The sequence below is a fragment of the Lagopus muta genome, chromosome 13, assembly GCF_023343835.1.
Source record: "Lagopus muta isolate bLagMut1 chromosome 13, bLagMut1 primary, whole genome shotgun sequence".
Taxonomy (NCBI): domain Eukaryota; kingdom Metazoa; phylum Chordata; class Aves; order Galliformes; family Phasianidae; genus Lagopus; species Lagopus muta.
In genome coordinates this window covers 4,513,574-4,541,557 of record NC_064445.1, presented here as the reverse complement: position 1 = coordinate 4,541,557, position 27,984 = coordinate 4,513,574, and the positions used below count along the sequence as shown (strand labels likewise).

Here is a 27,984-nt window from a genome sequence, read left to right as displayed (position 1 = left end):
CACATAGTAAAGGCAAATATGGCTAATTACTGTATTACAATATTGCCTGCTTTTCCCAAATATGTATTAAGGAAAAGAGGAATTTATTATATTGAACCATCAAATAAAATTATCTTGATATTAAACTGACAGTGAAGATGAATGCTTGTACTAATCCGTTTCATTTTCCCCCCCTAAATCAATATCCATTGGAAGATCTGTTTATTGTTACTAATGTGTTGGATTTGTAAAAGGAACTTTCATGTCAAGAACTCAGCAGCTCCACTAAAAGCACAGTTTCTCTGTCATGGCATTCCGTGAAACAGAAACACAATTTCTTTTGTCATATCTATCAGCTCTTTATTTGTATTTTCAGGTAATGAATTCATGGGTATGATTTCCATGACTGCAGAGAAAGGTAGGTCGCTATCCAAGCCTATTTTCTGTGCCTCTCCCTGCAAACTTGCATGGCCAGAGGGGTTGTCTCTACAACAGGAATGAACACAGTTTTCAAAACTACCAAGTTGATAGAGACTGGACTGGTCAGTGGAAACAAGGAAAAGTCATGGCTAGCACTAAGTCTCCCCCAGGCAAGCTGAAGTGAGCCTCAGTAAGATTTGTCCTTAGCTGGAATCTGCTAATTAGTGAATGCAGGCAATTCCATCCGTGGGCTCATAATAAAATGGGACAGAAAAGTACTGCAAGAAGTCACCTAGTCTGCCTCAAGGCACTGCGAGAAAATGAGCTTAAATACAACTACATAACCTAGCAGAGACCTAATTCTGCTCCCTGTTCCATCACTGATCCTCCGTGTGACCAAATCGCTTCCTCTCATTCCCCACCATGGCGATTTCCCCCAGCCCTTCTCATTGAGTTCCCACTCGAGACCCCAGAAGGCAGGAATTCCCCCTCCCGCCTGCACGGCACCTACACAGCGGGGCTCCACGGGAGCCCGTGCTTTAGGCATTGCTGTAGTCAGATGTTACACACTATTAGTAGCAGAGACGGGACACAAATTAAAAGGATGGCTGTGCTTAGTGCTTCCTTAATGCTTTGCACATTCAGATCTTCCAGCAACAGTTCACAAGCTGTGAATTTGTTAAAGTGGAAACCAGGCCAATAAAAATAAAGACAAAAAATAATCTAAATGCTTTGGCTGCTGCTGCAGAAGTCTTGTATGAAACACCTGACAAGAATGCAGAGATTCATTTGCCTGTATAACAGACAGTAAACTCAACAAAAGAATGTGTGACTTAAAAAAAAAAAAAAAAAAAGGAAAGGAAAAGGTGCTATTTCCTCTACTCTGCTGCAGCATATGGAACAGCTCGGATCCCAGACTCATTCTGTGGGACAGCACTGAAAACAGGTTCTTCAGCAGTGTTTACACTAAGCACCTACGCATCCCAGAAGCCAGGCACTCCGAGACCCACTGCACCACATGGAACATGATGGTGTGTGATTATTTATACAGTTCCAGATCCAGGCACACTCCCACATACAGGAAAGAGGCACAGCCATGGAGGACGCAGGAGCCAAACCGTTGATTTCCTGTCTTTGGCTGACATCACTGGTTTACTATTTGCTATTGGAAACCTCCTCACTTGGAAGCGTTTACCAGACTTCTCGTATCTCTTCCTTGCACGCCTTGAGAAGATAGGCTATTCTCAGGTGATCCACAAAATAAAATGTTCCACAATTGATTCTGCTGAGAGCTTACACAGCTGCATGCATTATAAATTATTATTTCTGCCTTGAAAAACATTATTACACAGTCTGAGCCTACATTTGGTCACTTTCACTCACAGCTAGAGCTACTCCCAGCTAAAGCTGCTTCAAACATGTAGCAGATCCTTAAGCAAAGCTCATTTCTAGAGTTGGTCAGGAACAGTTTGGGTTCTTCTTCTCCCACCCACACAGGCCTTCAACATGAAACTGCACAAGTTAATAATATAATGTACATCATATGGAGTCAAAGTTTGAATTACTCATTCTGTGGTGGTAGCACAACCTGCAATAGGGTTATCGTCTTCATAGTGCCAGAAGTTCTGAAGGACACAGACTCACCCCATTCAGAACTGCAGCATTTGAAGCTTCTTGAAGACAGGAAGACTTCTGCCAAAGAATCTCCCAGACGTGAAGGATACATCTCTCGCTTCCCAGAAACACTTCCACTGGGCAACAACCCTCAGAATGGGACAAAATGGCTGAAGGAACTGGAGCTGACCAACCTCCATCCTTGTCCAGGGTGAAGAGAGAAATCAGCTCCACAAGACTCATATTTTCAGGCAAGAATATGCACTGTCTTCAACAGACAACTGCACTATGGGAACTCCAAAGTCATTCTGCAGCTGCAGGCACTAGGATAGGATTTGATAATGCCACAACCACTAAGAACTAATTTTAGGTTTGTAAGCTTCTGCCTTGTTTGTATTCACTTGCATATATTTCTTTTGCTTGACCCAAGAAGCCCATTTTACAGTAATGAGAGTCAGTGAGCACTGAATTCTAGAACCAGCCAAGTATGACAGCAAGTCCTTGACCCATAACAGCAAGTAGAGGTTTATGAGCTAGGTGTACCCCTTGGAAACCTAACTACTTTTGGAACTGCAAATACAGTATCTTCAAAATGACTCTTGTCTGTGCTTTTACAATTGAAAACTCGTTGATGAAAAATATTACCTTTGCAGGCCAATTGCTTGTGACTTAGGACCTTCAGGTCTCCCCTCCTATTATTATTATTTTTTTCCCTCCAAGGATAAACCAGGAAAGACACAGACATACGACTTGTTGCTACTGGACATTCAAATGAGCTGTTTTCAGGATTTGCCTTTGTTCTGTAGAAGTTCTGCATTGCGTATTATTTATAAGTATGCAACCAGCCATCAGCACAGCAGGACGTATTTTTAAAGACTCCAGAGGAGTCAAGCATGTCAATAACAAGGAAATCAAAAGAGGATTCATACGGAACACATGAGATCATTTGGAGAGTTTCATAAAGTATTCTATAGAAGAAAAATTAACATTTAAAGGGAAGTTAAACTAACACAAGGATTTGTAAGGAACCGTAAGAGTTAATGCTCTCTCCCTCCATTAAGCACATCAGGAGTGTTCTTTTCCTAATGAGTTAACCTCTTATTATTCAAGTTTAATGGGGACACACTTGTTTAACCCTATAGCCTCAGGAGTCAGAATTTCTGGTGTTAATTATATGACATATACACAGACTTTGCTAGCAGTGTGAAATGGCAGCAACTACTAAACCTTGAAACTTGGAACTTCAGCAAGCCTTGGTCTGCTTCACAGATATACTTGAAAACTGCAATTCCCCACAATTCCAGGACACCCAGACATTGTCCTCAGAGTAGGGCAGCAGGCAGTCAGCTTAGCACATACCTCTTTTCCTGCACCTAGTTTGGCCACGTGCAAATTGAACAGGCACGGGGCTGCCAGGAGAGTGCTTCACAACCAGCAGGGCAATGTTGCCTTTCCTGTGTCAGGAAAGGGAAGTGATCCAGACAGATCTCACACCAGTGTAGAAATTCCACCGTGGACTACCAATTTTCACTCAGATGTTTTAGTAGAGCACAAGTGCTGTGCATACATCCTTACTTGCTTTGTTGTTTGCTTGCTTTGGTGTTTTGTGTTTCTTCTTATTCATGAAATTCTTACTTAGCACCAGGCTTCTCAGGAAGAGCGGGATCCACACCATAACAGGACCTCCAGCAACATTATAGACTCCAGCAACACCATAGCAGCCATCCCAGGGGCATCAGGACCCATTACCTATCTGACAAAGAGCAAGGGCTACTATTGGGGCCTGCATCAGAAGAAAACAGCCCTTCATAAACCTCCTCTGTTACTTTTCACATCCGAAAAGGTGAGGACTTTGTAAACACAAAGATGCTCAGAGCCAGGGTTACCTCAGTTGTCCATTTGTCAGTTTGATGACCACACCGACCCAAAAGAATAAAATACCCATGATAGGTGTTTGAATATGTAGAAAACAGCTAGCCATAGCAGTTTTCTCAAAAGTCATTACCAAAATCTGAAGATTTTTGGTTTGGTTAACAAAAAATGGCCTAGTAGTCAGAAGCTGGAGACAGGAGCCCATGCAATAAATAGGATTTACCTTCAGTTTCATGATGCAAGACACTGTTTCTTTAAACAGTGGCTGGCCAGCTGTTGTCTTTGGTGGTGTCATGGATTCAGCATCTCCTCTCCTTCATTCTCTGCCAGATCTCAGATACCCAAAGGAAGGAGGCTATTTGTAGCAAAACAATAGTTAGCAGGAGGCAGAATCTCCACTTCATAATATGATGATCTAAAATGACAGCAGAGGAGGGCAAGTTGCTTCCAAAATGGGAGGTCGGGTTCAATAGCCTCCAGTACACAGCAGCACATAACTGAGCTCCTCTGGATCAGGGAAGAAGTTGTACTTTGATCTCTGGAAGCCAATCTGCACCCTGCAGTTGTATTCTTCTTTGCCATTTTAGGCTGTAGACAAAAATCACCCAGGAAAGCCAGCCAGAATAAATTTAGCACTCAAAGTCTGCTTCAATTCCAAGAGATGGAAGGTACACACAAAAGCCCCTTTTAATCAAACCGAGGAGATGTTCCTGGATCTGGAGAAGCAAAATGCCTCCACATCCCTACCAGCATAAGCAAATCAGAGCTACAAGTCTAGAAGCTCCTTCTTGTGACCATCACAAGAAGCTCCTGCAGATCAGCTTGCAGATCAGCTGAGTTGATAACCTGCTATATCTGCCCCGCATATTGCAATGAATAAATACACCAGTAATTAATAGCAAGTAAGATGATTTGCACTTCTGTAGGGTTTTCCTCCAAGGAGCTCGTTAATGGTACCACAGTCTTGCAACAGCCATTATTCTGCCATTGCACCAATACTCCTCTCCATCACACACAGCAGTGAACTGGCACCTCCAAAAGCCCTGGGACAACCCATCAGGAAGTACAGGTTGATGCTGAACACCTGTGCTCAACCCACTGGGCAACACTTCAAGTGAAAAATGCCAATATCACATGGTACCTTCCCAGCCGCCTTAGGAGTAATAATTGTTTAAATCCCAACATTGTGAGAGATGCAGGTTCCTTTCTGCTGTGCAATGCTATAGAAAAGACAAAGATTTTGGGGTAGAGGGCACAGTCAAGCACTAGAGAAAGTGGTTATTGCTAAATAATGGTACAGCCACGCATGGTTTGTGAACCATGGTTAATTTAATACCCACACATGCTCATTAGAGCTATTCATGCACCCACTGCAATCAGCTTGTTTGCACACTTACCAATGACAACTTTCAGATTATTACTTTAATTAAGAAAGCCCCTTCATTCATTGGGATTGTATTACCAAAACACTTTCTCTACTACTGGAGGAAAACAAGCACTTACTGGAAGACAGCAAGGTAGCGCAGTCACCACGCAGAGTTCATACCTTATGGGTCACTGCATTCAGTTCTTAAGCTCTGTCCTATCAGGAGCCCTGCAGGATTGTTCTGGCAGGCTCTGGTGCTCCGAATATCTCCTGGGTACCCTATGCAGTGCATCACAGAAACAGTGACACTCAGGTGTCCGTGTGGTGCCTCTGTGGTTACTGTCCCAACCCATGGCAAGAGCCACCAGTGCTCCACATCAGCCAGTGCTGCTCACTCAGGCCCACGTAACCACCGTAGCACCAACCCACTGTTGATTCACCTGTAAATGAAAGCTTAATTCGAGTTGCCCTGTTTTTAATCACAATAATTCCTTGCACATCTTGTTAGACACCAAGCTCACAACAAAACTGTTTGCAAGTTGGGCTAGATGACCTTCCCTATTACAGAGGAGTTGGACTAGAAGACCTTTTTGGGTTCCCTTCCAACTCAATCCTGTGATTCAAAGTTATCATCTGATCATCTTCAGTTTAGGCTGGAGCAGCATTCAGCTGCAAACGAGGAGCTGATTAACAACTGGTTAATTCCACCAGCAGTTCGTAACATCCTCAAGTGCTCTCTCTATGGCATATGTGCCATTATTTCCCAGGAGGGGATTTTAACATTGTTACCATTTTATAGAGCTAAAAAGGCTGCGTTAATAAAATACATAATTGAAATTCACCCCTCTTTTCACACAAAGAAGCTAAGAAACTTTTGTACTGTCTGTCCTAAATATCTTTTGTATAGTTATAGCAGTTCCCCCAAACAAGTTTCAAGCTGACACATAAATCAGTGTATTTCTTTACTGGCTATTTCTGTACAAGCAGACAAGTTAATCTAGGTTATGGCATCTGACTACAAAGTACCCTACAGATTGCTTTCATACATTCGCCAAATTCTTTCCAAAATGCTGCATGGAAGAAGTAATAGATAAAGAAATTAAACTCTGAAAAAAAAAGAAAACACTATGAAATAATATTTGTCTGTATTTTTTTCCAGCTGACCAGTACTCCTGTGTTTTTTTTCCCATGTATAGTTCCAATTTTCCAGTATAAATCTCAAAATGCACTTTTTTTTTCCAGATTAAAGCCTCTGTTAGTGACAGAAAGGAGGCTCTCTCCCACCCTCAGCAGACACTGCAATAACAAGCTGTTGAAAGAAGGAACCTAAAATGAACTGCTCTGAGAGACGGCACTCAGCACTGAGCAGGCGCTGCACAGTCTGGGTATGGGGAGGAGTGCTCCAGCCAGCCACCACTGTCTCTTCAGCCTGATTTTCCTCTATATTATCCAAGGATCATGCTATAAACTGAAATCCAGATGAAGCTAACCCGCCAGCTCCATCTTCTCTACAGATTGGTGCTCATCTTTAATGCTGACATGAAGGTCACTGAACTACCTGGGCAAGTTGAGCTCTGCTGCACCGAACCATGAGAGCACAGACTCAGCCAAAGGTGCTGAGATCAGCCAGGTCTGCTTTTTAGGGCCAGATCTGTCTCCAGGAAGCCGCCTAGACCTATTAGCTCTTGCCCAGAACCCACATAGATACTCAAAGCTCTTCTCACATCAAAGCTCTAAGCATCCATTCCTAGGATTGTCATGACCAAGTCATGGCCAAAAGACCAGGAGTCTTTTGACAGGAAAATCCTGCAGGGTTTCACTAACACATAGAAAACAGATCATGATATATAATTTTGGTACCATGGCTTGGACAAGGTGAAGAAAACCAGTCTGGTGGACAGAACAAAACAAGTACAACCCGCATTCCGCAAAAGAATGGATTCCACTGATCCAGCCTGCCCCTCTCAGTACCAATGGGAACTCTGCCATCAGCTCCAATGGGATTAGTGCTCAGCTCTAGATAACTAGCTGAAGTGGAAACCACAGTACATGCATTGCAACTGAAGCCTCTGGAGCTGCAAGGCAAAAATAGGAAGCTTTGAGCCAAGTCCTTTCTCCTGCACTCATCCTTCCCTCACCTCAAGCAAGCAAAATCCCAGCCACAGAAACAACCCGCTTGCTGCCTAGTAGATTCTTGGTAATTGATGCTGGATTCCCGAGATTTACTAGCCATGTTTAGATGTAAACAGAGATCAGTCTCCAGGCAGGATCTCAAGATTGCAAGGGGCAGACCAAGCAAGGCAGTTTGGCACTGATGCCCCATCACAAAGATAAACTCAGAGGAGCACAGCAGTGCTGACACAGCACTGGCACCAACGCCAAGTGCAGCAGCAAAGCTAAGACCCAACGAGCCTGCCCAGCATCAGAAAGGTTAGATGCTGCGGGCACTCGCAGTGTCCCAGATGTCAGAGCAGATCAGCGCAGGGGTAGCAAGGGTGCAGCGACCCTGGGTAGGGCTGGGTAACAATGCAGGGCACAGACAGAGCAGGGGCTGGTCATTAAAGCTTGAATAGGCAGAAAGGAAAAGGAATCTCCTAATCATTTCCTTTAGCCATCTCAGCTCCCCTCCCATCCCTTCCTCCCCCCTCCCGGCCTTTTGAAGATGCTTGCTAATAAGTGTTAACGAGTTGCCTGACAAAGGAGGAGGAGGGGGAGGGGGAAAACACTGGGGAGGAAAAAAAGGAACCAGACAGAAGTCTGGGAATACCATGTTGGATTCTGGATGTAAAGGATTCCTAGGACAGGACTCCCAGCTCCAGCAGGCCCATTTCAAGAGCTGACCTCACTTGCTACTTTTTTATGTTCGTTGGAGTTTCGTTTTTGCACGCCATATCTCCTTTCCCTTCTTCCAGTCCACCTGGGATGTGCCTGCAGCCCACACACACCAGCTCACCATTGCACCAATGTCACTTCCTTCTGCAGTTTCACCACTTATTTTCTCCCTCTTCCTTTCAAACCTCTCTGATGCGGGCCAGGACACAGCTGCACACACTAAAACACCCTGTGCTGCCCTGTGCACCCTGTCCTTTCTAGCAGCCCCAAGAACATGACACTCCCACAGCCAGGCAAACACAAAACACTCTGCATTTTCCAATCACCTCTTACAGCAGCTGCTCCTCCCATTCTGAACGATTCACCATCTTAGCCAACTTTGCCTCATACAAACGACACCAAAATGCTGGTGTTTCAGTACCCCACAGCACTTACCATTCGCATGGAAGGACTGCAGCTCCCACCTGAGCTTTCTTCTGGGTGCTGCTGTTCCCCTGCCCCACTGGGAATTGTTCATTCAGTATTCCTCATCGTTTTTGCACTGAACCAGCAGCTACAGAAGGTTGTGAGACAACAGAAAATCAGACCCAGCATCTTCCCCCGTGAGAGTTTATCCCACACAGGTAAAGACAGGAGCATTTAATTGCAAAGGAGTACAAAATGCAGGACTCCAGTAGACAGCACAAAGAATGGTGTTTCAGCCTAGCCCTATCTTGCATCCAAAGCCATCAAGCAGTAACACTGCCTTTATGCTAACACAGTCATATACACAGCTCCCACTCCCAAAGCAACCAGCTCATCGATCCCAGCTGGCCCAAATCAGCCCCTCTCCCACCTGCAGCACTGGGTGCTAAGGGGCTGATTAATTCCTTCCCTGCCAGACACTGGAGGTTTGGACCAGCCTGTGGCAGCCCTTATCTGCACTTCCTTTTGCCAACACTTTTAAAATTAAAAAAAAAAACAACCCTGTTCCTCTTCTTGACACAAACACATTAAATGACCCTGTCTACAGAACAAGGTCATCTGGGTGCTCTCTCTATTTGGCATTGTCCTCATTTATATTCCTAAAAGCAAAATTGAGCTTCCAAACACAAATCTGGTTCAGCGTTAAATCTCAGCCCTGAGGAACTTCCCACAACCATCTCTGCTGACTACAGCCCTCTGACAGCTTCTTGGTGCCAGCAGGAACAAGGCAAAGCTATAATGCCATTAGGAGATATTTTGTTGTCAGCTGAACCAACTTCATCAGAGTTACATAGCAAATGAATTTGACCCATAATTTTGTTGCTCACAAAGTACAGCTGAGGCCCCCAACATATGGATCTTTCTTAAGGAAGTGATTTTCTGAGAACAATAGTGAACTTGAAGAGACTGACAATGCCTTTGCAGTGGTTTGGCTATAGTAAAAGAAGGTTATCAAGTCGTCCCAGGGAAAAAAAAGTGAACTCTAAACTAGACATTCAATTTTTGAATTGCCAGAAAACCATCAATTTAGTATCTAATCAGATCGTTGTGTTTTTGCTCATTCATGTTCAATTCATCAAGAAAAGTGGCTCATTAATTGAAAGAACTAGGCATAAAACTTATATATCAACTACTCTGTTTTACTGCCAAAGCCTACTGTATTATACTTCAGTTTTATGTGTGTTATAATAAAAAGCATGTGTGAATTCTCATATTTTAAAACAGTTGTGCATTCGTGTGGTTTGAGTTAATGCTTTTGAAAATACAGTCTCCACACGATGCTATCTGAAAATAGAATCTGCCTGCGACCAAACTTTTAACTCTTGAGATCTGGTCTAATAGCACTGTAAGATTAGAAAAAAAAAGAAAGAAATTCATTTTTGGCAAAGGGAGTTTTGTCATGCGCTCATAAAATGGTTTTAAAAAGTTAAACATTGAAGAGGCAAAATAAAGGTGTTAAAGGCACCGATTCACTGCAGTGCAAAGCAGTTCCACCTCCTCTACAGTGGAGAAATGGGCAAAATGTGGCTGTTCCAATCAGGTTGAAAGGCCAGAGTGAGTGCATGAGAATTTAACTCCCAATAGAAGAAAAAGAAAAGATCAGCCCAGGTACAGGTTAACACTGCTGTACAATTGCATGTCAGTGCTGTGTACTGGGAAACTGATAATGCACTGTTGGCAAATGGCAGAATGAATCTCTGTGTTCGTCATGCGTTATGAAGTCTGCACTTGCAATAGCATTGGAAACCAAACATTTGTTTCCATTTTACTAGTCTGTTTATTGACAGTAAATATCAGCAGCTGAGATATGAATAATATCCAGTTTGTATTCCTCAGGACATCATCAGAGCGTACAGCTTTCTGCAAATGATAAGATGAAGGTGAATGAAGCCCTAAATACTTGTGCAACGTCACATTCACATTACTTACGTGCTGAAGAATGGTACCTATATCAGATGATGGCTATGTTTTTAACCACTCAGATCCCAATGTTTTTCAGACTAGCTCTGTGTACTTCAAGGACGTGCTGAGCCAAGAAGCAGAATGTTTACAATGCATGGTGACTGTCATAAAAATAGAAGTGATGTATCATCTTCATTTGCTTCCCTCCTAACAGGTGCTACCATCTCTAGCCTCCACCAAAGGTCAAATGCAGTTTAGAAGTCCTGAGCTCTATTATGCTAACAGACATCAATGCAAATCTTTTTTCTTTTCTTTTTTTTTTCTGCTGAGGAAGAATTCTGTTTAACAATCACTGTCATAACATGGGCTATTGTTAGAACAAATGACCTAGTCCATTAATTACACAGCTATCTTTCCATCAGCTAGAAAAAGACAACCCCAATTACATACACATACTGAGTAACTTGTTGTTGCAGAATGGCCAAAATAAATGGTGATGTAAACCAGTGGTGTAATCCTCTCCTGAAATTCAACCAGGATGCTTTGGGCCCATTTGTCCAAGGAAGTCAACAGTCTTCTTGGGTGACTGATTTTCATTGACAACTCCTAAGTAGCTGTCATATTGTGAAGCCACTCACCCTGCCCTCCAGGAACAAAAAGTCTGCTTGTATTAGTAGTTAGGTCCAGGTAGCAGGAACCTGACTCTGCTGCCCTCCCACCCTGCAGTGCAGAACCAGTGCCAAATCACTGTCCTGATGAGCTGGTGTGGTTGTAACACCCAGGCACTGTCATCATGGATGTCCTTGAGTCAGGTCCCTGCTTCTCATCTCTCTCTGTGTGTAAAAAAGGCTCTGCAGTTAAGGACCAGAACTCAGAGCTTTCCCTTCCCAGCAAATACACCTGAACTTCTGCGTCCACGTTGTATTGTACACTGAGGCTCCAGAAGTATTTAGAGGTATTAAATTAATGATCTTCTCAGCAAACCAGCCATCGCTTGGTAAAAGAAACTCCAGTCTCTGGTGACACTGTGCCATGGCTTCAGTGTGCTTTAAGTCAAAATGACTTGAATGAATCAAAATGACACTCAGACATACAAAACACATTCATCTGCTGGATATTTCTGGGCGGTCCCAAAAGGAACAGCTAGACCATACATTCTTCTTCTTGTTTCTGTTCAGCTTCATTATTCCATCCAAAAAGCTGCTAAAAAAAAAAAAAAAAAAAAAAAAACCTACAAGATTTCATACAGAAAGAACAGCACAGATTGGATTACAATCACTGGAAGAAAAAGGACCTCATGAAAAATCAGTACCTTGTGACAAGATATGAGAACTCCAGCAAAGCCTGGAAACTCCACTGTCATGTCTGGTTACCTCTGCTGCATAGCTGGTCCCACCAGGAGTGTTTCCCTTTTGTGCAAATGGGAGCTCCTCAATCTGATCTAACCGAGGGACCAGCACTCCAGGCATTCAGAACAACAGAAGAATGTTATCAGTGGTGTATCTGCAGGAAGGGGCACAGACAGACACGCTTCTCCTGCCTCTCACAGAAGGTTTTCAGTTGAGACTCAATGCTAAGCTAACTCCTCCTGACCAAGGCTTTTTTTTTTTAACCAGCTCAGAATAGGTGTGATGCAGCCAGCAGCATAAAGACTTCGGTCCATCTCAGATCTGCATTTCTGAGACTGATGGTTCCAAAGTGGCAACGGTGAAGCAGTACCATCACCCAATGGTATCTATCCGGGCTGGGTACAAACTCACATGAGAAAAACATGTTATGGAATGTATCTGGTGGCTCTGATGTTGCTTCCCCTTGCAATCTCTGGTAAAATTCTGCTCTCATTGTTTGTTGTTAACAACTACGATACAAATTATTTGCAGGCGTGTATTTCAACCAACCCATTCCATTCTGGGAGGATTCACAGAGCACCACATGGAGTGAGTTTGAAAACCTTTATCATAGCACACTGCCTCTGGCCAGGGCAGGACACACAAGCTCCATTAAATACCTGTTTTTGTCTTTGGTTAATATGTCTATTCAGCAAAGCAGCAGCCATCAGGAAGATTTAAGCATACACACAGCAATAAGTGTACATCTAAGAGCTTTCCTGAATTCGTGTCCCTCACAGCCTTGTGATGATCATGTATGTATCTTCGCAGAAACAAAATGTTAATGAGTATTCATCAGAATCCTTTTTGCTTCACATTAAAAATACTCTTTGTGCAAGTGTTCCCAGGAGAACAAGGAAGAGAGGATGGAGATTTCACAGCTCTCTGAAGGCTTTTATACAGCATTCATCCTATTTTGTGCAACTCAATAGTGGCTTTTGCTTTAACCACAAGTATACGTCACCAGTACCACTACCCCCTAAAAAGGCAGATATGAATTCACACTAAAAATGACAGCAACGAGACAGACTTGGCTGAGTATCATGTAAAAGAGGGACAGAAAAGACTGAGCGAAGGTCGTAAAAGAGAAATGGTGGAATTAAAAGGATTATAAGCACAGAAAAATAGCAAAAAGCCAAATCCATCTTAAATAAACCCAATGACAATGTCAGATAGAGTACGTTGGGGCGGGGGCTGGCTGGAAGAGGCTTGGGAACAGAAAGTGGCTGGACATTTTGCTCGGTGCGGTGTCCAGGAACTGGTGCATCCTCTTGGTTAAGATGTAAAATAACATCAAGGTCCTTTCTGTTTCCCCTCTTGGAAGCAAACAATCTGCATGCCCCACATTTTGATTGACCGCCTCCTCCAAAAGCAGCGACACTAAAGTGCAGGCAGCCAGAGAAGCTGCTTTTCTCAGGGATCACAAGTGATATTTTGGCTGAAGTCTAATGACACTGAGGCCAAAGGGGATCTCTCTGGAGCTCAGGTTCATGCTCACGCTTTAACTGGTTTCAACACAAACCCAGGGCCATATGTTGTCCTTGACTCCAGAGTGTCACGTTTTACTGGACAGTCAGTGCTGTGACATCATCCCCTGTTGCTCAGCCACATCTGGGGATGTTCAGATCCCCACAGACATTTGGGTCCCATAAACAGCCAGCCTGTTTGTCAGCACCGGCTGGGGGGGTTCTCTGGGAATGCCCTCCACCATTTTGTCCATGACAGCATGCACACCTTTCAACAGAGAGAAACTTCAATGAATGCCTCCCTGCTAAATCCTCTGTAACCCAATGAAATGATACAAACCCAAAGAGCACACACTTCCCCAAATATTCCAAGGGCTTTGCACTATCTCTTGACAGGCATTAAAAATAGAAACATTTGAGGGACAGACTGAAAGCCATGCTCTGGGTCACTGTTTCACAAATGCAATGCTGTCTTCCCAGGCTGGGCTCCTGAGCACAGGAACACGATGCCCTCCCCACTCCTCTCCCAGCACCCTAAACTGAAGGCCAGATTAGATTTACGGAGTGAACTCAGCTGCTTTTGATCTCTATTCAAGGTGCCATCAAGGGATCTTAATAGGTAGTATCTTAGCAAATGCTTTAAGGCCTGAAACTGTCATTAAAGAAACTTCTGATTCTCACACTTGTCTGAAAGAATAGAGGAGCAAGCTGGCTTCAAATGCTGGCTGACAGATGGGAAGACATATGGACTATAGGATTGCTGATCTAAAGAGTCAGAGCCATGGTCAGGCTGAGGAAACATACATCTTTATTTTGATGTTGACCTCAAAGGGAAGAGGTCTGAGTCAACAGAGAGGGGAAAGGGCAGAAAATATCACAAGTCTGGGGCCAGGATTGCTTTGAACTTGAGGACAAATATACTAAACGGTACCAAGTTGACAAAAAGGCTTCCTGACACTCCGTGTCTACAAATTTAGCAGTCTGACCCATATAGCTGCTGGATGCATTTTCAGTAACGAGCAGAGTGAGGATCAGTAACGCTGAAGCAATCTCTTGTGGCACCCAAGAAGTTTGTCATTTCTTCCAGCCCCAGCTATTCACCCAGCCCGGCATGGAGCCATGAGGGGGCACGGGGGGGGGGCTCTTGGGATTGAAGTCTTTTGCCCATCTTTTAGGAGTGACAGCAGCCCAGGATCACCCACTGGCACACATCACTGTGTCCCCGCAGATGGTTTCTCCTCAGGTTCCGTATTTGTTTCTGTATAGGCTCTATATGGAAAAACATATGACCCCTTCCCAGCTCATTAACATTGCACATAGCATTTTCTATAAAACTCCCCTTGGGATACTTAACTCTATTCCTTTCCAGCACTGAAAAAAATAAAAATAAAAAAAATAAAAAATGCCCAGGATAAAGTTTAGACATTTGGAGCCTTCTGGTGAATTTAAATGGCTGCACAAGGAATCCGTGAAACAAATGAAGAGACAGATATCCTATTGTCTTCCCAGAAAAACGCAGGGCCTTTTAGTTCGATGGCTTTCTTCACGTCGCCTTTTTATCACAAGTGTGTGCTGATGAAACCACTTCATTGCAGTCTGTTCCAAGAGATCAAATTGAATGTTGGTGCAGAGTTTCAGTGCTCAGCAGCAGAGAGCAGCAGCTTCATTTCATGTCCCTGGGACACTGGGCAGGCAGAAAAATAATTGCAGACTCAGAAACGATCAAGGAATGCATCCCGGCTGCAACAGATGCTGTATTAAAAGGAAAGACAAAAGCCAAAGTGCATAATGAATTTAAAAAGATTTCTTTATCAAACATGTCATTTGTTTGAAGGACTGAATTGCTGGCATCAGATGTGGCAGATCAGCTTGTTACCAAAGTGAAACATGAAAACTGCTATGCAATGGCAATTGATGAGTCAATTGAAATCACTGATGTTGCTCAAACGCGCATCTTCATTTAATATGTCAATGGTCAAAAGTTAACCAGAGACCTTCTGTTTTTTGTCACCGCAGAAACACACCAAAGGCTACAAAATACAGCGTGCTAGCCCAGAATCTCAGAGGTCATATACACTTAATATATACTGATACACTTAATATACTTAATGGGAGCTGACGCTCCAGCTCCAGCTGTCTGTGAGAAATAATTTCTGACATAGCACTAACAACTGAACTGAACTCGCGAGCATCAGAGCCTTGTCCATCAAAGCATTCGCTGAGCTGAATTAAAAGCAAGATATTAAAATGGCATTAGATTACCCAGAAGCACAGTTGTCAGTCTGAGGCTGACATCTATTCCTTGTGCTGTTTCAGCTTGCTCCTTATGGGGATATTGTTGAAGGCAGCAGCTTGCTAAGAGCTTGGGTGCTGCGTCGATTGAGAAAAATGAAAATAATGTTTGGTAAAAATAGAGAAAGCTGTTTTCCAAACTCCTCCCCACTCCAAAACCAAAACAAAATGCAACAGAACAAATTTCCTCCATCCTTCCTAACCATGCTAGGAGAGAACAGCTATCTGGGTTGAATTTCTTGCGCTGGATACAACAAACCCAAATAAACTTGCTGAAAAGTCTTCACTAGGTTGAATTTTTCATACGTTAGAAATCCAGAGAGAAAAAGCAGAAAGGATGAATTTATACAAGACAATTTTCAACACAAGCATCAATCCTTATTTTCACTGGAGGAAATATCACACTGACGGAGAGAGTGTAAAATCTATCTCAAGGTCTTTGGGAAGTTTTTTGAAGATTTTACCATAGAGAAGAAAGTCTCCTCTGAGCTCGATACATAACTCCCTGGCCAAATTCGCTGGGGACGTATTGAACCAGACAGGAAAAGCTTTTAGTGAATGGGCTCTATAGGCTGCAATGATGCTTTTTTATTTGCCAGCTTTTCTCTGCCCCAGGACTTTGTCTCCTGTTCAATCCCCCAGCCAAGGGGTGAGAAGTCCAGGTTCCATCCCCCAGCAGCCTCAGGGCTGTCCCAACCATGCACTGAGACAGCAAGCAGCCCTGTGCTTCCATCTACAACCATCGCCCGGTCCCAGCACAGCTGCAGCGCGATGCCTGCTGAACGCTCTGGGATTTGTTAAAAAACGAGGCTTTTCTAATATGCTTAAGATGACAGACCTCAAGTTGTCATATATTAAACTGGTGCGTACATTCCTTCCTCCGAGTAACCAATAACAGGACAAAAATCCTTGCCAACTCCACTCTGTCCCTCCTGCCAAGGATTGTTTGAGCTCAGCTCATCCCGAGTGCCCCATTGGGATCCAGATATAGATTAATACAGTTTTGAAATGCACAAGGGCCACAACCATGCAAGGCTTGATCCAACCCAGACTGGAGTCCGTGGAAAGGTCTGCATTGACGTAAGCACACAGGGAGCAGCCCCACCGCGCCTGCCCCCAGAAACCAGCCCCGGGTTGGGGTTGCCAACAGGCTCCATCCCACAGCCCCAGCATGGGAATGGGACTGGCTGTGCCCACACACTGCAGCCAGCCATGGCCCTGCAAGCTGTGCCAGGGCAGCTTTGCATAGGACAGGGCCCGCATGCTCCTCCAGGCTCACTTCTCATCCACCATTTCTTTGAGATTTGCTGCAGCACAGTAGCAAGAACCAAAGTGGAGAAATACAAATCCCTCTTTACAGTCCTTGGTACCGGCGCAATGCTGGCAGGAGACAGCATCCACGCAGGCACTATCCCTTAAATTTGAGGCCTTCTGCTCTATCACAACAATAAAAACTGCCCAGTCGAATCCTTTGTCTTTAAGATTTCCATTCTGACTGCGGCAAGTGCGAATTTATTGGTGGGAGCAACTGCAGGAGGAACAGGCAGCAAGCAGCAGGCGCGTGCGTGCGTGCCAGCGTGGCACGCACTGCTCTGCCCAGCACAGCAGAAACTCACAGTGCTCAGGATTAAATATGGAACTAATAGAAAATGGGTTTCCCGGTGCATTCAGAAAACAAATAAATAAATAAATTGGCATCTTCTCCCGTGACATACACGGCACAGCCAGAGCCTTGTGGGAATACAACGACTGGGCAGGACTGAAGCCAAGAGAGCAGGATCCCAGGAGCCAGACACCTGCCTTATTACGAACAGTGATGCACAGCGTGGCCCCAGCTCTTTCACAGGCCTCCACTCACGCAAGCAAAATTGCACAACCCGTACGGCTGCGGTTTGCCATGCTCCTATTTAAAGGCGCAGACTCACACCCCTGCAACAGCCCATAAAGGGGCAGAATCGTGGCTCCCCAGCCTGAAATTCCCCCTGCTGCCTCCAAACCCTTCCATGGAGGCACAGAGAACGTTTGAACACTTGTTGACACTTCAAAGCAACATATTCATGATGGTAAAATCAGCTGTGGCATCTTTCCTTGACTTCTGTAGGAAGGAGAAAGGATCACAGGACACATCTCCAAGAGCAATGAGCGACATCTATTTCCAAAACTGCCCTCAGATTTTTCCTAACATCCAGCAAGAAAGTTGCTGACAGAAGCAGGCTGGTTCCTGTTTGTGGGGCAAGCATACTCTGGGATTCAATAGAATACCAAATTTGGTAGAATGTCTTCCACTTTGGTAGAAGATATTACAAACAACTGTGCATTTTAACACGTTTTCGCATTATGCATCATTCATTCTGGGGAGGGGGTGGTGATCGCTTTCTGCAGACAGCCAGCAACGCTTCCAAGAACGAAAACGCTCATTGAAAGATAATGAAAACCAGACATTTAGTAACATTTTCATTTTGCATGTTTAAATATTTATAACTATGTTCATAAAACCACATGTTTGCTCTCCTAATGCTCTGGTGATTGTGTTTATGAAATGCAGTATTTCTCTTATGCCCCTTCGTTGTGTCCGCCCTTCTGCTGGGCACGATTTACTCGCACTGACGACGAGCTTTTATGCACAAGGCTGCCTAAGATTAAGAACAGAATACTACTGAAAAGAAGAAAACGTTTTCAGAACATAAACGTTTCACTTATGCCTCTATGACTGTGAGCTTTGTAGGGGGCACTGATGCTGGTTTCTTTCTTTCACGGTGATTTATTGTCAGCCTGGAAAGAAAGTATTTCTTAGCCTATGGTAAAACAATGAAATGTAAGTGTGGCACAACCACAACACTGACGCAAACTATTCTAACAAGAGTATTTTTTCACCTAGCTGGGATGAAAGATAAATGACAAGAACAAACCTTGCTTTCAAACTGCGGGTGCTCAAGTTTGTGTTACCAATTTCTAAAAAGCTGTTTGAGTGCCACAGGCATTGGGAGCGTGGCACGTAACAGACCCAGATGCAAGCACACTCTGCTTTTCTCTGTCCTCTGATTACAGACATCACCATACAGCTGACACGGTTGGTGCTGGTATAGTAAACATACAAAGAGAGCGTGAATGCAAAGCAAAGCTGACAGAAATCACAGCCAGGGACACAGGTGGGGTCTTGCTGAAATCACTCACACGTGGGTTTCCACACAGCCCACTGCATCTTTTTATCAAGATCGTAATTATTACAATGCCCCACGCCGGCCTGTATTTTTATAAAGGAACTGAGCATTATTCAGGTCTTTTAATTATTTTTTTTTCCCCTTTAAAAAGAAAATAAATTGCCAACCTGAGATTTCTGACCGGGTGAGGGAATTCCTCTGAAAGCAACTCCTCAGCAGCACAACGTGAGCCCAGCAGAGCACTTTGATTTTGGCTCAGCCCAGCATCCTCCTGAAAGCGCCGGGAGAATCTTCAAGGCACAGTTCCTGCTCCTTTGGTCCTTTGCCCGCCTGCTCCTCCCGCATCAGCACAGAGCAAAAAGGAAACTGAAAAAAGGGCAGATTGCAACGTCACACCAGAATCTCATTTTAAATACAAATTGAGTGCTAGCAAAGACATTAAAGTAAATCATTCCACTTACTGCATTATTCTAAAATACTTCTGCAGGCCCAAGATTAAAAATTAAATCTATATTTTACCGCCACAGTGTTGCCTGTTCTTAGATTATTATTAATAGCCTCATTTTTTTTTAAATACAATTCAACTTCCAGATTCAGGCAATTACACGAAAGCTCAGCCTCCACTCCAAAGCACAGGTACATTGCGTTTCTTTGGTCTAAACAGCTTCACAAAAAGAAAAAGGCAAAATGAAATCTGGCAAGTGAGGCTCAGAACACTGAAGGAAAAGGGAAAAAAAAAAAAAACAAAAACCAACAGGGGATAAGGGGAAAAAAATCCCCTTTCTTTTTCTTGCTGCACTTTGCCAAACGAAGCAATGCTGTTTCGGAGCAGTCCTTAAAGGTGGGTGGCTGACAGCTGCAGTATCTTCTTTTTGAGTTAATAGGAATATTGTGGGAATTGCACGGTCTGGGGACCATCTGCACCAGTGAGCAGCAGAGCTCTGCCCGCGTGGCTCAGCGTGGGGCTGAGAACTCTGCGTACACAGAAAGCTGCACAGAGATTTATCCCCGAATTCGAGACCAGCCCTCAGCCCAACATCAGACTTTTCCTCAAGCGATGGCCAAATTTCTCTCCGCAGCCCCAAAACGTGAAAGCTTCAATTCAATTGCATCCTGCTAACATAGGCAAAATCAGGCACTCGACAAATGAAAATAAGGAGAAAAACAGGGGAAAAGGGAAGAAAAACACCTTACTGACCAAAACAGTGTGAGAATTGTGTTGTGCAAAGTACAGAAAGCGGCAAAAACGGTCATTGAAAAAATTAAAATAAAATAAAAGAGAGTATTTTTGCAATATATTATTGCCTCAGTGAAACTGGGGAGGGATTCAGAGAGGAGCTGGTGGGCAGTGTATTTCAGGGCACTGTATTTCAGGGCAGTGCTCATTGCCTGTCGGGACGCCCTGCCTGCTGCCAGCCTTCCCCACATCAGTGCTCTCTGTGCACCAAGCAGAAACTCAAAGCTGACGTCTCCCACCCCGCTGTGACCTCTCAGCACAAGGCCATGGCCCACAGATAAGGCCCAGCACTTATTTCTGCCCCCAAAGCTACCAAAAGCAGGGATGATGTGGGGAAGCAAGCCTGGCTCCAGGCTGCACCCCACCCTTCGGGCCTGGTTAACCAGGAGTAAAAACTCACATCGTAACACAAAGCTACTCTGCTGCCCTCCATCTCTGCAAGGCTCTGATGCAGCCTTCAGCAGGACAACCCTCGCTCCCTCTACACACTGTTACAGCCCTCTGAGCTCCGAGCTGAGCAGCACTCGTGGGGCACGCAGCCTGTTTTTAAAGCACGCAAACGGCACGGCGAGGTGAACCAAATGGCTCAGCTCCAGGAACTGTAGGCGTAGATAAGTCAACACGATGCAAATTCTTTCCTTCTGCCCGATAAAATTCGATTTCTGCAAAGAATTTAAAGCTTCCTCTAGAGTGTTGCCTCTCCAAAACAAGCGTGCATTTCTGCAGAGGTGTTTTCCATATAGTCTGGTCATGCCGAAAGCATCAATAGCGAGGATGGCTTATCCGAAAGTTAGGCTCAGCTGAAAAAGCTGCTGTCAGTTAGTGCGTAATATGTTTAATCTGGGAACACTATTTAAAAATAAAAACAAAAAAGAAAACCAAACCAACAAAAAAAGAGATGCAAACACAATGCTGCAGCCCACCACTGCTTTGGGAACGAAGGCTTTGCAGCCAGCAGAGTTAGAAAAGGAACTTAATTCCTGGTGCTGCGGCTCCGAGACACTTGTGCACAACCTGATCAAACGCCTTCGGGACTGCCTTCCCCCTGCGTGCAGCCAACGGCACGCACAAAGCTTGAAAAAATAATACATTATTTTCATTGGGTTACACCAGACACAGAGACAGATACGCACAAACAATGACACCAAAGGAATCAAAATATTCATGGCTCATAAAGCGTGGTAGAAAAGGAATGGCTCCAGCTCATCGCCTGCCTCTGCTTGGATTCTTTATAGCACAATGAATCACCATTTCAGCCCTTGTAGAAAACCGTCCTGAGTTCTGTTTGTTTGGGGACAAATCCACCTAATCCCGCTCATACAGCAACTTCAAGAAGGCTGCCAGCCTGAGAGAGGACAGCAGAATACGGCCCCAATTTGCGTGCAGTCCTGGGACCCTTCAGGGTGCAACACCAGATCCGTTCTTAATGACACACCGAGAGCTGTGCTAACGGGGCACCTGCTTCACCAACACTACTCTGCCCTGTTTGTAGGGAGATACCCCAAATTGTGAGCACAGAAGATGCCCCACTGCCAGGCTCTGGCACTGCATTCAGGAGCTCACCCCACAGCCAGCCTAAGGAATGCAGGAATAAAGCAAGTGTCCTATGCTCTAAGACTATTCGAGTGGGCCAGAGTGAGGAACGGAGCCTTTTGGCTTCTTTTACAGAAAAAAAAACCATCCTTATTTATCCACAAACACTCAGCAGCAGTACAACATGACATACACGGGGACACGGCCCTGCTGCCTCCTCCCCTCACTGCTAACTCCAAGCATCTCCCTCTGAAAGCATCTCAAAGCCCCAAAACAGGCTGCCAGCCCTGTGTACATCCATCCCAAGCATCACCTCCATTCCCAAATACACACAAACAACCCAGCTGCTCCTGCCCCTTTTTTGGGGGCTGCTACAGAGCAGCAGAGAGGCCCGACCCTCAGCAGGGTGCAGGCAATGGTCTGCTCCCCCTTCCCCATCCTACGGCTGGATGGGGAGACACCAAGCCTGCCCAGTCACCCAGAGGAGGTAAATAACACAGGTCGCTGGATTTAAGCCCTTGCTAGAAACATGGCTGGGGCATGCTGCAAACCCACAGACACAATTTATCAGGGTCTGCAGGGCAGGAACCAGCACGACCATGAAGGGCCATGGCCCCATTGCAGCTCACACCCCAAACCACGCCAGCTGCACAGGGCAGAGCCCTCAGCCCGGGGGACCCCCACGGAGCCCTGCACACCTCACAGTCTCCCCACTTCCAAACAAACCAATAACAAATCTGAGCCTACCGGCACCTTTCTCAGGCTGGCACGGTTCTGAGGCTGACGCAGACACGACACAGGTGGGTGTCCGAGGAAAACCCGACTGCCCCAGGTGGCTCCGCTCCTCCTGGCCCGGCGCGGCCCCGGGGCTCTGCACACAGCGAAAGCGCCCACGGCATCGAGCAGCGGGAGCACGGCTGGCCGGGCACTTCGGGGAAACTCTGCAACTGTTTTAAGGAGAGAAATTCAATAATAAGAGTAGGTGGGAAAGCTTCTTTTAACCGGCTTGGAATTTTTTGTTTGTTTGCTTGGTTTGTTTTGTTTTTCAGTCGTGCAGCACCAGAGATTGCTACCTACCTTTCTCCTTTCTTTTCCTGCCAGATAAATTTTTTTTTTTCTTTTTTCTTTTTTTTTTTTTTTCTCGGGGATGGAAGTGAAGAGGATGAGAACAGAAATTCGCTTAAGGTTAATTTTTAAAGCATGCAGTGTCCCGTGGGCCGATCTCCCAAGCTTCATGCAAGAGGAGACAGGACAGCCCGTGGAGCATCCGAGTCAAGTTCAAGACGGGCCCACTGGGGGGAGAGAAAAAGGGGGGTCGCTCTCGGACGGCAGAGGTGCGCGGTCCGGGAGGTCTCCACCCGCAGAGAGCTCCGAGAACGATGAGACTGCAACACCGGGAGGAGCGGCGGCCGCGCACCGGCGGGACACGGAGCCGACTCGTCCCGCCGTAGCCCGTGCGGTGCCGGGCGTCTCCCGAAGCGGAGCACGGAACGTTTTTCCACCGTCGCTCCGGTTGTCTGAGGCTCTTCGGCAGAGTTGGAGTTCCTCAGCTCTCCTGGGGATGGAGACGCTTAGTCGAATCCTAATCGGAAATAAAGAAAAAGCAAAACGAAAACAAAACAACAAAAGCAGACGATAACGGAATAAGCTCGGCGCGCCTCGAAGTCGCCCGTGTTCCCTCCGGGAAGCAGCCCGCTGCCGGCTCTCGGCCCCGTACTCACCGTCGGGAGGCTCCGCTGCCCCCGGGGCTCCTCTCCGGTGGCGCCGCCGCGCTCCGGGCTCCGTCGGCTCGGGAAGGGATGCAGAAGGCGGGGACAAAAAGGCAGGAGAAAAAGCAGCGGCGAGAACGAGGACGCTTCTCCCGCATCGCCGGCCCCAGAACAACGGCGCGGACCCGAATCGGGCCACGGCGGCCCCCGAAAATGGAGGGGGAGGGGACACGAAGGAGGTCAAAAACGGCTCGCGGGGGCTCTTTCCAAAACAATAAACTTTTAATGCTAAAGCAGTTATAGCCAAAAGCTGTACAGAGTTGATTTTTTTTTGTTGTTGCTGTTTGTATTTTTTTTTTTTTTTTTTTTTTTTTTGTTAGAAAACAATTTTTTCTCCCCCATAAATATTGTTCAGTTCCCGGCACTTTGTATCAATAATTAAATTACGAACGATAAATATGGCATCATGGATATGTATTTACAAAAAAAGTTATTACAAAAAGGCAACTGTTATACTAAACGTCACAATCTGGGTAGAATAAACACCACATCCTCATCCTGAAAAATACTGACCGACCCCATCAGATGAGAATACATTCACAAGTGTAATGCTTGGAGAGAGAGAGAAGGAGAAAGAGGAGGAGAGCAGAGAGAGAAGCAGCAGGAGAGCTAGAGAGGAAAGTTCAAGACATAACAGGACTTTGGCACGGTTTAAGACTGTAAGTTTAAACAATCACCACTAAGGCGAAGGAGAATTTTCATCCTCATGTCAACATCCCACCGAAAGAAGAAGAAAAACAAAACAAAACAAAATTAAAAGTAAAAAGTGGGGAATCGGAGGTACTGGGCAAGGAGAAGGAAAATAATAAATCAAAGAAACGACTGCGACTGAAAAAAAAAAAAAAAAGACAAAAAAAAAAAGACAAAAAAAAAAAAAAGAAATCCAATCCTGAGAAAAGGACATGGCTAGTCCAGCGTCTCGGCTTGCAAAAAATAGTAATAATTATAATATAATAATAAAAGACACCCCCCCCCCCCCCCTCCGGTTCCTGGCAGTTAACTAGCCCTATGCGGTCATCGGTGTAGAAACTCCATTTCCATGGGAGCAAACTGCAGTGGGCTTGGCTTGTCCTTTCTGCCTCGTTCCCAAGGCGTTTGGTCCAGTCTCTGGCCGGGCAGCCGCTGCCTTCACACATACCACTCGTTAAAATTGGGGGGCAGGCCGGGGTTGTGGCCGGGGTTCCCTTGCAGGGCTGCCGGCGGCGTTTTCGTGGAGTCCTTGCTGCCGGCCGAGCCCACCGCAGGGGGAGTGGAGGACTCATAGCCCGAACTGGCTGCAGGGGAAGAGTCCGAGCCCTGGGATTCGTGCACCTAAAAGCAAGAGGTAAAGATGGGAGCGAGCCCGGGGCAGCGCTGAGGCAGGTCGGGATGCTGTGTGCACATGGGGTGTATCGGGGTCTCCTGCTCGGCGGCGTGCTGGTCACTCCGAGCACCATGCGGTGCCACTGCAGCTCCCAACAACTTCCCTGCATGGGGGGGCTGCAGCCACAGCCCAGGCTGCATTTACACAGCTCTCCGGAGTGCAGAGCCCTACAAACCAGGCAGCTCTTGCACCAGCAGCAGCAGCAGCACAAAAAGAAACTACGCCATTTCCCCGGGCTGTGCTCCAGCCATGGCCCAAGCACTAAGGACAGCAGGGTGGGGAGCTGGGAGTGCTGTGCTGGCAACACACAGCTCTGCCCCGTCCGGCCCTGAGCACACAGGCAGCTGAGCATCGCTGTGTGAAGAAGTAAGAGCTGAGGAGCAGGGGGTGATTACCTTCATGTGTTTCCTAAGTGAGCTGGGGTGGGTGTAGGATTTGTCGCACACCTTGCAGATGTAGGGCTTGTCCGAGGTGTGGACGTGCATGTGTTTCTTCCTGTCGCTGCTGTTGGCGAAGCGCCGGTCGCAGCCCTCAAACTCGCACTTGAAGGGCTTCTCACCTGTGAAATTCAGAGAGGGTGAAGGAAGGCAACTCCTCGCTCCGTCTCGCAGCTCCCTCCCTCCACCCTCACCACGAGGATACGCTGGGACCCCCCCCAAAAAAGAAAAGAACAAAGAAAAGGACGGGGGCAGCGGCGTTTGTTACACTCGGGTCAGTCTTTGTTACTCTTAATGTGGCCGAGCAAGGAGAAGCCCTGAGATGGGCCCGGCAGCTTGGGCAGATCCACACAGCGCCCAGAACACTTTTGCTCCCTGCCTTCACCCCCCCCCACTTTCCCGCAGCCGAAAGGAAGACGGAGCTGCAAATAAACAGACTTTGAGCAAAGTCTCACTGATTTAATTAGGAGAGACGCCAAGCGGGCCTGAAAATCAAATAAAGAGGGGGAAAAAAAGAGGCGGAATCTCCACAAACGGGGGCTCATCGGCATTTCCACGGCTCCCCCCGCACGGTCGGCACCGCGCAGCCCCGGCCCTTACCTGTGTGCGTCCGCTTGTGGATCTTGAGATTCTCGGAGCGGGCAAAGATCTTCCCGCAGCCGGGGAAGGGGCAGGGAAAAGGCTTCTCCCCCGTATGCACCCGAATGTGGTTGACCAGTTTGTATTTCGCCTTGAAGGATTTGCCTTCCCGCGGGCACTCGTCCCAGTAGCAGATGTGGTTGTTCTGCTCCGGCCCCCCGACGTGCTCCATGGTGACGTGGGTGACCAACTCGTGCATGGTGCTGAAAGTCCTGTCGCAGCTCTTCTTGGGCCGGCTGAGCTGGCTCTCGTCGAGCCACTTGCAGGACAGCTCTTGTTTGATGGGCTGCCTCATGTACCGAAAGAAAGCCCCGGGCCCGTGGTGGTGATGGTGGTGGTGGTGATGAGCGGCCACGTTCACGCCCATATTCATGTTCATGTGGTTGTAGTTGTGGAACTGGGCCCCGCCGTAAGGGTCCGTGCGAGGGCTGGAGACGGCGCGGTACGGGTCCGGCCGCCCGAATAGATCCCCGCGCAGCCCCAGGTGCATCTGTCCGTTATCCACGTGCCCGCCGGGGGACGTGTGGCTCGGGCTCTGCTCGTGGAGCCCGGGGAAGAGCAGGTAGCCCGGGCTGTCCGGGATGCCTCCGGGACCGTGCAAACCTCCGGGAGAGCCGCCGAAAAGGCCGTGTTGAGCCGTGCCGGAGCCCGCGTCCGCGATCCCGGAGCCGCGGTTGCGGAACAGAAAGTCGCGGGTGGAGTTGAAGGCGGCGGCCCCGCCGTACGAGGGCACCTGGCCGGCGTGGTGGTGATGGTGGTGGTGGTGATGGCCGAGCGCGCTGGCGTAGCCGGGAGCCTGGGGGGTGAACGCGGAGCTCTGCCCGGCGGCGAGGTCGTGCGGGGCCGCGTTAAGCTTGAAAGCGGCGGCGGCGTGCGAGGAGTCCCCGAAGGGGCCCAGTCCCATCCCGGCGGCGGCGGCGGCGGGGTCGCGGCCCGGCATCTCGTGGTGGCGGGGCGCCGCGAAGCCGCCCACCCCCAGCGCAGGGAACTGCGGCCCTCCGTCCAGCAGCATCGTCATGGGCGCGGGGCCGGCGGCTCGGCGGTAGCGGCAGTCTGGCCCCCCCCGCCCCTCCTCCCTGCCTCCCTCCTTCCCGCCCGCCCCCAAAAAAGTACAAAACCACCCCAAAACGCGTCCCCGCCCCCCTCCCCCCCCAACCCGTCACAAAAAAAAAAAAAAAAAAAAAAAAAAAAAAAAAAAAAAAGCCCCTAGCCCACCCGCCGCCCCTGGAGGCGAGGCGCCCGCCCCCGCCGGGACGGGCCGGGCTGGGCGGCGACGCGCAGCAGGGCGAGGCGCAGCGCGGCCCCGCTCCCGCTCGGCGCCGTCGGGCACTGACGGGGCGCCCGCCCGCGCCTCGCACATAAACCAACTCCGGGGCCAGGCCGAGCCGCGCCAATGGGGAGCCGCGGGCCGCCGCGTCACGTGACCCTCCGCCCGGCGTCCCATTGGTCGCGCTCCGCTTGATTGGCACGCGCCCCGCGCCGTCGGGGTCGCTGATTGGGCGGGAGCGGCCCGCAGGTATAGCGGAGGGGGGCGGGCGCGACGGGGGGGACGCGACGGGGGGACGCGCGGGCGGCCCCGGGCCCCCGTACCGCCGTACCGCCGGCACCCCCGCGCCGTCCCGGTGCCCTCCCTGTGCCCGTGCAGAGCACCACGCCGTAAGGAAAAGGGCAGCGCTCGGGAGGAGGCGAAAATCCGGCGTTGTTTCACAACTGCATCTAAAATCCGTCAGAGCCCGAAGCAGCGCTATGCTTCCTTGGGGCGGTTATTATTATTATGATTAATTTGCTTAAATTAATGCGAAGGGTGCACAACGTGCTCCGGCCAGCCGGGCCGCGGCCAACTTTGCAGGCAGCACTTCACTCCTCGCTCTATTTTCTGTACAGCCGTTTATTCCCTTCCCCCCCCTCCCCCCCCGCCATTCTCTTTCTTTCGTTTTCCCCCTTTATTTTTCTTTGTTTTATTATTTTGTTGTTTTCCTTTCTTTTTCTTGTTTTCTTTCTTTTTTTTTTTTTTCTTTTTGTCCTCAATTTTATTTTCGCAAAGGCAGCTTTCTGCCTCGAAATAATTACCAATCGCAGACAGCGCTATAAATCCCCTCATTTTCTGTGCTGGAAAAGCATTTGCAAAGAGCTGTGGGGTGCAGGAGGGGAAATAAAAGACAGAAGGAGGGCGGCGGGGCTGCGGGGTGCACGGAGCCCGGCGCTGTGCATGGCACAGAGCTCCGCTCGCCGCCGGCTCTCTGCAGGAA

General features: G+C 47.5%; 1 protein-coding gene and 2 long non-coding RNA genes across 6 annotated transcripts; all 3 read right to left on the bottom strand.

Moving 5' to 3' along the window:
* Positions 1 to 381: 381 nt before the first annotated feature.
* LOC125699893 (uncharacterized) lies at positions 382 to 8,783 on the bottom strand. Of its 3 annotated transcripts, XR_007379731.1 has the most exons (4): positions 8,519 to 8,783; positions 5,432 to 5,530; positions 4,109 to 5,105; positions 382 to 3,766 (listed from the first exon to the last, which is right to left on the bottom strand). It is a non-coding gene; the product is annotated as an uncharacterized LOC125699893 (long non-coding RNA). The 3 variants fall into 3 exon arrangements; XR_007379730.1 differs by having other exon boundaries at positions 382 to 5,105; XR_007379732.1 differs by having other exon boundaries at positions 382 to 4,240.
* A 5,374-nt stretch (positions 8,784 to 14,157) lies between these two features.
* LOC125699705 (uncharacterized) lies at positions 14,158 to 22,610 on the bottom strand. The gene is made up of 3 exons (XR_007379658.1): positions 22,275 to 22,610; positions 18,925 to 19,123; positions 14,158 to 15,056 (listed from the first exon to the last, which is right to left on the bottom strand). It is a non-coding gene; the product is annotated as an uncharacterized LOC125699705 (long non-coding RNA).
* Positions 22,611 to 22,696: 86 nt separating this feature from the next.
* On the bottom strand, positions 22,697 to 26,753 carry ZIC3 (Zic family member 3). 2 transcript variants are annotated; one of them, XR_007379653.1, is made up of 4 exons: positions 25,697 to 26,753; positions 25,055 to 25,218; positions 23,249 to 24,607; positions 22,697 to 23,109 (listed from the first exon to the last, which is right to left on the bottom strand). XR_007379653.1 is itself a non-coding variant. In XM_048959511.1 (3 exons), exons 1-3 carry the CDS (start codon positions 26,751 to 26,753, stop codon positions 24,425 to 24,427), a joined length of 1,404 nt encoding a protein of 467 aa, XP_048815468.1. In that variant the 3' UTR covers positions 23,188 to 24,424. The 2 variants fall into 2 exon arrangements, 1 of the variants encoding a protein (XP_048815468.1); XM_048959511.1 differs by lacking the exon at positions 22,697 to 23,109 and having other exon boundaries at positions 23,188 to 24,607.
* Between the last annotated feature and the right edge of the window lie 1,231 nt (positions 26,754 to 27,984).

Bases quoted from the DNA above. Each gene is read 5' to 3' on its own strand.
- ZIC3 (XM_048959511.1), bottom strand. From the start codon at position 26,753: ATGACGATGCTGCTGGACGGAGGGCCGCAGTTCCCTGCGCTGGGGGTG. The intron at 25,219-25,696 runs GTAAGGGCCGGG...TGAATTTCACAG, and splicing joins CCACAAGCGGACGCACACAG to GTGAGAAGCCCTTCAAGTGC. The intron at 24,608-25,054 runs GTAATCACCCCC...TCTTGCTTTTAG, and splicing joins CACTTAGGAAACACATGAAG to GTGCACGAATCCCAGGGCTC.